This window comes from Lactuca saligna, chromosome 4, assembly GCF_052625555.1.
Source record: "Lactuca saligna cultivar CGN05327 chromosome 4, ASM5262555v1, whole genome shotgun sequence".
NCBI lineage: Eukaryota > Viridiplantae > Streptophyta > Magnoliopsida > Asterales > Asteraceae > Lactuca > Lactuca saligna.
This window is the reverse complement of record NC_136420.1, coordinates 307832102-307842998: the sequence shown is the minus strand read 5'-3', so window position 1 is coordinate 307842998 and position 10897 is coordinate 307832102. Positions and strand designations below refer to the sequence as shown.

The following is a 10897-nucleotide window of genomic DNA, read 5'->3' as shown; positions in this document are numbered from 1 at the left end:
AAATTAGGATCTTATCTTCGGGAGGAGGCAAATTTCGAAAATCAAGGGATTATAACAAACCCTAGATTTCGAAATTTAAGGGTTTAAGGAAAGGATTTGAAGATCTTATTCAAACTCTTGCAAATTAGGGTTTGCAAACCCTAATCTCGAAAAACCCTAGCCTCTTAGGGTTTATTGGCAATAAACCCTAATATATCAAGTTCATACAATTGAAACCAAACCAATGGCTCTGATACCACTGATGGGTTTTGGTCATAAGACATCCTATGTGCTCATACAAACCCTAATGCTTGGATCTAGGTTTCTCTATTGTACATGCTTTGAATCCAAGACTATAAACCCTAATTCTAGCATTCAAGTAATCATATTAATATGTAATTAGGTTTAAGATCATACCTTGATTGTTATGTAGCAATAACAATCCCAAATCTCCTTGATTTGACTTTGGAAGGCTTGAATGTCACAAGTGTCACTCCTCTAATGGCTTACAAACACCAAGAGCAAATGGAGAAGGTATAAAGAGAGAGGAGAGAGGTTAGAATTCATCCTTAGGACTTCTTGGGAACAAGTACACGAATTCTAAGGCCTTAGGGTCTTTATATAGGTGTAGAGATAGGGTTTCAGTCATTATCCTTATCTAGTTGCTTATCCACAAAGCAACCATAAGATAAGCCTTGAAAACCCTTATCCTTTATCCTTTGGACGATTTCAAGGATCCTTATCTCCTTGAATTTGTTCAACCCATATTTAGGATAACCATTACCATATTTTGTAAATATCACATAATTACAATTCAGCCCCTCTAGTTTAATTAATTACACTTGATCACAAAATTAATTCCTAATTAATTATTGACCAATATTAATTAAGCAGATATGATTTCTCCTTTAATATATTATTCTTATAACATATTAATAAATCATAATAACCTCTCTCTCTTTATTTATTTCTCCAATCAAGTTGCTTTGGTGAAGGCAACCCAAAAGGACCATGCACCATCGGGTCAAGTACATACCAAAATAGTTATGGACTTAGACACTAATCCAACAGCAACAATCCTAGATCTTCTCCTTCTCCTTTTAACCATCACCTTGCTTCAACCTTCACTTCCTTGGAGAATGGATCAAAACACCAAGAATGCTCTCAAGAGGCCTTCTAAACACATGAACACATAATATATGAATTAGGGTTTTGTGGGAGCTACTTAAGGATGAGAGGGAGGATGGTCCTTAATAATGTTCTTTATTTAGTGCTCAACCCTAACAATTGGGATTTTGGGGATCATGGACGTACGCTTGGCATACTTCCTGTATGTTGGTCATACGTCTCCCAAACTGCGTTCCACTTTTCCATTCCTATGTTGGGCGTACACCAACCTACGTTGGGTGTACTCACGTGCATGCCACCTTTTCATGCATCGATGAAATGCAAGCTTTTTCCACCAAGGACTAAATCTATCGATAACTTCAAAGTATCATAACTCCATCATTCTAGGTCCGTTTCCAATGAACCTTATATCCACGAAAAGGTGGTGAGAATCCCTACGCTCCTAACAACACACCCAAGCCTTAAAACCTCCCGAACAAAACTCAAAATCTATAAAATACTATGATACCCAATTACAATCATACTCTTGGCTCCGAAGACAAACTCAAATACTTGGATCACTTATACCATGGCAACTACATCCTAAATGGACTAAATCCTTCCTTTCCCGAAGCCCTAATTCTCATGACAACTGATGACTGGGCCGTAGCCCCAGGCAACATAGCAAATTTGAAACCGAGTGTTACAAATTGCTTCGCTATAATGGACTTAAGGGAGTGGGCACTCATACTTAATTTTGAATCTAAATGTTTAGATCGTATATTAGTCAAAGACATATATGAATATGATGTTGAAATGTTTCAACATAGGAGATTCTGCATGTAAATATTATAGCAAGAAATTCAACATATATTCAATTCTTATACGAGTAACAATGAGTTGAGTCCCATATGCTTCAGATATCGGATCAATCATATATGTTATAGTATATGCTTATTCTAATTTTTCAAATGCCTTGAGAAGTATGAGAAAAGGATTAGAATTTTATGTGGTTAAAGTTTTTAAACACCTATCAAGAAAATTTTAAGGTTTTACCAAAGATTGGTTGTTTGTGGATAGTTGAAAGTATGTTATTATTTAGGGCCGATCATATTGACATGTTTTGGATTGAGATGATTCTTGGACATAAATTGATGGTCATATGTGAATATGGAAATATTTCCATAATGGGAGACGGTTATAAAATATACATGTGAGTTGGAAACTTTAATGCAAGAAAAGTGTTACAGGAGTGTACCATGAATTTGAAACTTCATAACCATGGAATTGTTTAAAGTAAAAAGTTCCATTGGAACATTCTGTAATATCGAAGGCTAAGTCTCTGTGACTTTAGAACCTCTACATCACTGGAGGTTAATGCCTATAAAGATGAAATTCCACTACATCTTGAATAACGATAAGAATTAGAAATTATAAAATGAGCATCGTTGGAGTAATGTCCAGTCAATCTATTCACAAAGGACGGACCATAGAGAGACATAGTATACATGTTTATAACATGGCATGATTGATGTTGTTTGATTAAAGTGGTTAGTTGATTACACGAAACAATATACAATGAATAAATTCGTAATTATTATGGTGAGTAAATAATGGAGATTTATTTATATTCAAGGGGTATGATACTATAGTTAATTAATTTATTATTTTTTTCACTTTGCATGTTTACTTCCCTGAGTAATTTAAATAATATTCAAAATCCATACTCGACCATACTTTTGGAAGTAAGTGGTGAATTAAGATTGTCATGAATCATTTGTAGATTATCTATGGAGATTATACATTGCATAAGGATTGCTGAAATATTCATGAGTACTTAGAAAATGGAGTTTTTGAGTATTAGATAAACCAAAACTTAGAGATTACTTCATCGATTAATTCATAAGTAATTCTAAGACGATAATATCTTCTATCTTCAAACAGAGATGCATAAGTTGCAATTTGCAAGTCAGTTGTGCATTGGTACTATGCAAACACATCAATAACTTGATGTTATAAAGCGTAGTGTCATGTAAAATTTGATAAGTAAAGGTTATAATTATGTAGTCAAAGTTTATTCCTTCTTTTTGCCTTAACAGAAAAAACAATATCTTTGGACCCATCGGTGAGTTGATTTTATCTATAAGAACTAGGTCTGGTCCGGACTAAATTAATGTGCTCAACTTTGTAGTCTGAATATGGTCATAAAATCGGAGATCGAGAAACAAATAAATGAACATGAGGTTGATGTTTTAATCTATGACTTTGTTCATATGATATCTTGTATGTAACGCTCGTAGATCCGTGCTAGTCAATTTAGAGATAATAAACATTAAAAATGGCTTTTGATAGAATATTATATAAGTTAAATAATCTTAACCAAATTTATAATATATGTCACAAGGATTTCGTATATATAAAGAACGTTGAAATCTGACTTATAACGAAGAAGTCATGACCCGTCGAAGTTTCACGATTAAACCGATACGGCTCCGTGTATCGTAAAAAGTACATTTTTGACAAAATATTTTTTAGCCTTAGCAATCTAAATGAAATTCGTAGTAGACGTTAAACCAATAGCATGCATATAGAGAACGTCCAAATCTGACTTCGTTTGAGGATTTTATGATTTTTCTAAGATTCAGCGTAGCAGTATACAGCTCGAAAATTAAATTTTATATCGATCGATTATTAGCCAACAAAATCTAAACAAGAATTGAATATATTATTAATAAGAGCTCAATGATATAAAGACAGTCGAAAACAAACGTTGGATGACAAAGTTATGAAATTTTAACGGACTTTAACGGTTTAAGACTATTAAAATATAACTTTAAAAATAAAGTCAAAATTTGACGACAGAGTCTAAACGAAAGTTGTATATCTCATCGATATCTACGCGTGGATATAAAGAAAGTAAAAAATGAAGCTTGTATGCAAAAGTTGTGATTTTTACAAGACAATTAATTTTTGAGTTAACCTCGGTGTGACACGTGGCGCGATATGGCATACACCTTCCTCCACAAGGCTTGAAATCTGATGGAGACACCTGGCCCTTAGTACACCCAACATAATTCGCATACACACAACATACTGAATACGCCCCACATAAGTCTTGTGTACGCCCCATGTACTGGGGACTGGGTAGCCTATAAATAGAACTCGATTTTCACTATTTTCCTCACACCATTCCATTCTATTCTCTCCCCCCACCCCCAAAGGCCTCAGTGACTTTCTCTAGCATTTCCTAGGTGTTATTAGCGAAGCTCCGGAGTGTCATAAAGCTCCGAGAAGTAGAGATTTCGGCTTAGAAGCTCTGCTCGTGCAAAGTCTAGTTTCTCGCTAAACCACTTATAAGTTGACTTATGCGTATCGTACTTTAACTATAACTTATGTTTAAGTTCATTATCGTTATTATGAACCTATAAACAAGATTTATCAGTGATTCTAAGTTGTTATACTGATTGATCTACTTATGGGAGAAGTGTCTAGAATGGTTACATTGGCTTGGTTGTTGGATTTCAAAAAAGCTATACGCCGAAATAATCCTGCCTCCCAACTGTCTTTCCTGACCGATCCTTACATGATAGATCTTGAAGTAGACTTTGAGTTAATGATGAATCTAGACTAATAAAGAGTCGTAGTAAATATTATACTAAGACTTAGTGATAATGATACTAGGTTACGTCAAAGGAAAAGACAGTTGCTAGAAGCGAAGCGTTGTCCGAATTTTGAATCATCACTTTAACAAATGAGTGCATAGTTACTTTCATATTACACATAGATATGAAGTATTTAATATGAATACATGCTAAATGTTCTTATTATCTGTGTTCCTGATATCTATTAAATTGTATACATATTGTTGTACCTATAAATATATTAGGTAAAGATGGGTAGATGAAAGATGACGTAGATGATGAAAGATGAAATATGATATAGATGATGAGAGATGAAAGATGAAATAGATGATGAGAGGCCTTGACTTTAAAGATGATGTCATCTAGCAGAGTATATATGACAACCATAGACTATTCTAGAGAATTCAGTGGAACACTTGCAGGCTTTGCAACCTGTAGGTGTTCGTGAACCATGTGTTAATCAGATGTACCCTAAAAGCACATTAACATGTATTGTGGGTGGACACCCTAAAATAATGTTGTCAATAAAGAAGATAAACCCTGAAAACTATGGACTTAGTGCCGATTAGATAAACCTTGGCAGCTATGGACTTAGTTCCTATTAAATAAACATTGTAGCTATGGACTTTGTGCCTAATAGATAACACTGGCAGCTATGGACTTATTGCCTATTAGATAAACCTTGGTAGTGATGGACGTCGTGCCTACTCCTTAGGACAAATCATTAGGAATAAATATGGAAGAATACCTACTGACAAGTATCATGGAGGAATCCTTGAACTAGTACTATCAACATAGATGATCCTTAGGGTAAATCCTTAAGAATAAAGAAGATAAAGGGGATGATAAATTGGGTTAATTGTTTGATGATTAAACATATTAGTTATATTATTGTGGGTTGAAAACCCTATGTACTCACCAGGTTTCCCAACCTCACCCACTCAGCTTATTGTATCATAGGTGGCGATATTAAAGATACATTATGCTGAGAGATTCAAGGAGTATTAGGCCACTAGTTTAATTATTGTAAGGCTTGTAATATTTTTTTATGCTTATGTTTCTGTAATGACGATGAAATCCCTATGTTTTAAGATAAATAAAATACATTTCCTCGGAAATGCGTTGATGATATCATTATCATGTTTTAGGGAACAAAGTCCACAATATTTTTCTTTGAAAATGATAATCTGATTTTTTAATAAGCATAAACAAATCGGTATTTTCCGACCTTAAAATTGGGGATGTCACATTGTAGAACGAAGGAATAGTCGATCACTTATCTTAGGGCCAACGTTTGATTTGAATCAGAGTTCGACAGTGGCTTTGGATAGTACATTTTGTTGTTTGGTTCGGGTTATACTTGCAAATATAATTATAAAGTTATCCAAGTGAGAGACTGTTGGATTAATGTATCTAAGCTCATAACTAAATTGGTATATACTTGTAATTAAATCAAAGTCATTTTTGGGTTGCCTTCATAACCATACATAACTAGAAATGATATTACGAGAGAAAAGAAATGATTTGTTCATATATTATATGATTAATATATTAATTATAAATATATAATTGATTTGTTAATTTATTATGTGATTAGTAAATTAAAATAAGATCAATGGTTAAAAATTTGACTTGTTATTTTATATGATTAATAACTTAATAAGAAATCAATGAAAATTAATTTAGACATAATCATATTTAACTAAAATTAAATTTTGGATTAATTGGAATTATTTAAAGGTGCAAGAATTGAATTGTATTTGTTCAATAGTTGAACAAAAGAATCAATTATAGAACCATCCATGGTATGGACGGTTGTGCAGGGATTCCTAAGGTTTTCGGAAGTCTCCTAGTTGTAGATAAGGAAATGATTTAAATTGTGATTAAATCTATTATTTAATTGATTCAAATATGGCTTTATCTGCAAGTTACCTTAACTATAAATAGGACCCCTTAGCTCATTATTTCTATGCATAACCTTTCTAAGAGGCATATGAATGGAATATCATTTTTTTTCCTCTCTCTCCTCTTTATTATAGGGTTTCTAGGGTTTTGGGTGAGTTATTAGAGACATCATACTTTTGGTGTTCATTTTCTAAAGTTCAAGGAATGATTCAAAGCATTGTTTGTTATAACAATTCAAAATGTATGTAATCACATTCTATGATTTTCGATAATAGTAGGATTGATCCAGGGTTTGTATTTCATAGTATGTTGCCTTAATGTGAAGACTTAGATCCTTAATAAATTGCATGTACCTTTAATTATTAAGTGTTATATTCCGCATTGTACATGAATTTTATAACCTATGAAACCCATCAATTTAATGACTAGGTGTTCAAGTTAATAATGTAACCCATAAAATATGTCACAAGGAGAAAATAATCAAATCATCACTTATATCGATAATTCATGTTTTTTGTAAACAAATTTTAGTTGAGACTTATTTGTAAATTAAGATAAAATAATATGACTTTAATAGAGATTTTCCCAACTTATTTAATAACTAAACGTCCATATCAACAACTAAGCTGATAAATAAAAAATAAAAATAACTAAATCGTTATTTTTACCGATAATTCATAATCTTGGGTAAACAAATTTTTATTTGAAACTTATTTACAAATAAATATAAAATAATAAATTTTACCACTTAAAATATCACAACATAATATACAATTGAAGTTTTGATAATATTTAATATTATCATTTAAATTTAAGTTTATATGTTACCCTTTCGTAAATTAAACAGACATGAGAATGGCTATATGCCATCCCCTTCTAGATCCTTCCAAACCTTTCTTTCATTTAGCTTCGTCTCTTTCTGGATCCTTCCAAACCTCTCCTTCATTTATCTTCATCTTTTTCTAGATCTTTCTAAACCATTTTTCATTTCATTTTTCTTCTGTCCTTAATCTCGAAGAAAGTCGTATAAAGAACAGATGCTGTTTTATTTTTCTGCCTACACCTCGAAAGTACAAAACCAAAACTATTCATATATTGCTTGAATATTGTATTTTCTTTTATGAAAATTAATACAATGTATTTCCTTCATCTTCTACACATTAATTCACCTAAATATTTTTATTCTAATTTGAAGTACTCTCTTTTATAAATTTTGTTTTATTATACAATATTTTAAATATTTTGTTATTAAATATACTAAATCAAACATTTAAAATTTTATTTTTGCGACACGTGGCACAATTTTGCTTCCACTCGAAGTAAAGTAGCAGCAGGGATTGGTTGACATCTGCGAATAAAAACATCACCAATAGCCATTGAAGGTAATTTCCTTTTCTTCAATGCTCTGTTTTCAGATTTCAATCGAATTGCATAGTTTTCATTCTTAATTTCAGAAACTCGTACATTCAAAACTGTAATTTAAACCCAACTTTTTCTTCGATTATTTTTCAAACACATTTTCCTACAAGATCAAAACAGTATGACTTTAACTCTTAAGGATCATTGATCAGTTTTCTTGGGTGACATTGAGCTTGTATTGCAATTTTCATGTTCTCGTTCAAGTTTCACAGGTCGCTGTGGTTTCTTGTAATCACTCGCCGGAAAATTAGTCTTCGCTTTATCTCCACGGAAGTGTACGGCGGCTCTGTCGTAAGCTCTGGCGGCTTGCTCCGCCGATCCAAAGGTGCCCAGCCACACTCTCACTTTCTTAAATGGATCCCGGATTTCCGCCGCCCATGTCCCCCATTGTCTCTGTCTTACTCCTCTATACTGTCTCTTCTTCTTCCTCTTCGTCTCTACTCTTCCACCACCACCATTATTCCTCTGTGCTCCGCCGTCGCAAGGTGCATTTTGTCTGAAGTAATTACACCCAAGACAGCCGTTGATTCTACAAATCTGACATACTTCCATCGGATGTAAACAGAGTGACATCATCGGAATTTCATGGTGGTTGTTGTGATCAGTCTCGTTTGTGGTAGCTAACGACGATGATGATGAAGGGTGGTGATTGGTGGTAATGTGGCCGGAGATTACCATCTTGAGTGCAGAGAGAATGATGGAATGCTCCTCCTCGGCGGGTAATGGACGCCAGATATTCATTACTCCGTCACGAAGTTGGTGGTGATCGACTAATTCGGTTTTCTGCATGTTTTTGTTTAAGGTTTTTTAAAATAAACAGTTGTAAGGGTGAATTGAGTGGAAGTGTTTATATAGCGGGAATTTTGTAATGTTAGTTGTACACGGTGGCATGTGACCGGTGATGACGGGCCACGTGGAAGGACGACGTAGGGCATGTGGTGGGTGATTTGGATTGCTTACGTCAGGAATGAGTCTACACGTGGCGTTTGTTTCAGTTAAACGTGGCAGACGAAGAGCTTGCGTACGGAAGCCATGTTGATTCTAGAGGTTGGTTTTTTGTTTCACGTTCAACCCACAGTGGGATTACAAGAGAAAAATAATCGTAACAAAAATGATAGTAGTAAATAAGTTTGGATTAAAGAGTATTTAATGATATGAGATTTGATATTAACTGCTCATTCATGATGTTGTATAATAACTTATGGCTACCACAAAAATGAGGAGAGAAGGAAGCGAGATAGAGGTATAATAACTAAATAACATGCTATTTGAAGTATTTTTCATGAAATAGTCAGGGTGAGTCTAAATAAGTTTTTAAATTTTTAGTAGTTTTCTAAACATTTTTTAAATATATATTTCTTTTATAACTTTTTTTAAATTCTTAACAAAATTTTAAGTTTTTCTACAACCTAATAATGTTTAATAAAAATAATTTAATTTTAGAGGGTTTAGAAAAGGGAAATCGAGTAATCTAACTTTATTATTATTATTTTTAAATATAATATTCTTTTTTTGCAAAATGACCGTTTGGTCCGGAATGAAGTATTTCGGACCTGATTTAATATTCGGTAAACAGGTAAATAATTCTGACATGGTAATATGGTTTTAATATAATTACTCTTTAATCCATTTCCGACTAGATTTTGTCATTCTCTTGTTTTGAATGATCCTACATCCCATTCCGGATATCATTAAAACTGAAAATGTATTATGGTAGTAATGAAGAAATGCATTTTTTATATATAAGTTTCAAATTTGTTTCTAATTATAGCCATTTAATTAAAATTATACGTTAAAACATGTTTAGTTTATTCAATTATATAGGTATTATAGGATTTTTTGTGAATTTTATTCGTGTTAAGGCGATTATAAGATTACATGTATTTATACATTTATACTACATCATAAATTGTTATAAGAATCCTAATTTTAGCTAGTCTGAAACGTGTTTGGACTTCGAAAATCATGTCTAGAATACGTAGAACGCTCCGGAATAAGGAACCGGTTCTAGAATTTTTATCCGGAACTTATGGTCCGGACTAGCGTTCCAGATTTTTTGTAACATCCGGTTTCAGATTTGCCTTGTTGCTTGGGGCTACGGCCCAATCATTAGTTGTCATGGGGTTTGGTGCTTCGAGAAAGGAAGGATTTAGCCCGTTTCGGATGTAGTTGTCATGGTTTAAGAGATTCATGTATTCAATTGTGTCTTCGGAAGCCAAGGGTATGACAGTAAATTGACATCTCGGTCTTTTATGCATTTTGGCTTCTTGTTCAGAGCGTTTTTAGGCAAGGGTGACTTGTTAGAAGCGTAGAGCTTCTCGTCGTCTTTCCGTAGATATAAAGTTTGTCGGAAACGAACTTAGAATGAGGGAGTTATGGTACTTTGAATGTTTTAGCAGAATTAGCCCCTAATGGAAATACTTGGCAGATCAGCCCCATGCATGTAAGGATGCATGCATGTGTTTAGCTGGGTACGCCCAGCATAAGCTGGGGTACGCCCAACGTTTAAAGATGAATGACCGCGGGTGGTTTGTGAGTACGTCGTACGTATTAAGAAGTATGTGGGGCGTACTCCCGTCACACTAAAACCCTAATTTCGGGGTTTCTACCCTATATAAGCAACATTATACCACTCCTTAGGTCATTTTAATTCAACAACCACCCCTTTTTATGTCCATAAAACCTTAGATTGCATTGGATGAAGCTTTGAGCTTGAAAGAAGAATCTTGGTGGTTTGTGCAAGAGAAGAAGGAGGTAAAGAACTCAACCTCTAGGGAAGAACTTAGAGGTCTAGAGTTAATATCTCCATTTCGAGAATCTCAAGGTATAAATTCTCTATTTTGGCT

General features: G+C 33.6%; 1 protein-coding gene across 1 annotated transcript; it reads right to left on the bottom strand.

The window, feature by feature from the left end:
- Positions 1 to 8192: 8192 nt before the first annotated feature.
- LOC145040845 (ethylene-responsive transcription factor ERF109-like) lies at positions 8193 to 8840 on the bottom strand. The gene has a single exon (XM_078988734.1). It carries the CDS (start codon positions 8838 to 8840, stop codon positions 8193 to 8195), a length of 648 nt encoding a protein of 215 aa, XP_078844860.1.
- Between the last annotated feature and the right edge of the window lie 2057 nt (positions 8841 to 10897).

What these genes read in the sequence shown, in the direction of transcription:
- LOC145040845 (XM_078988734.1), bottom strand. Translation starts at nt 8,840, where the DNA reads ATGCAGAAAACCGAATTAGTCGATCACCACCAACTTCGTGACGGAGTA.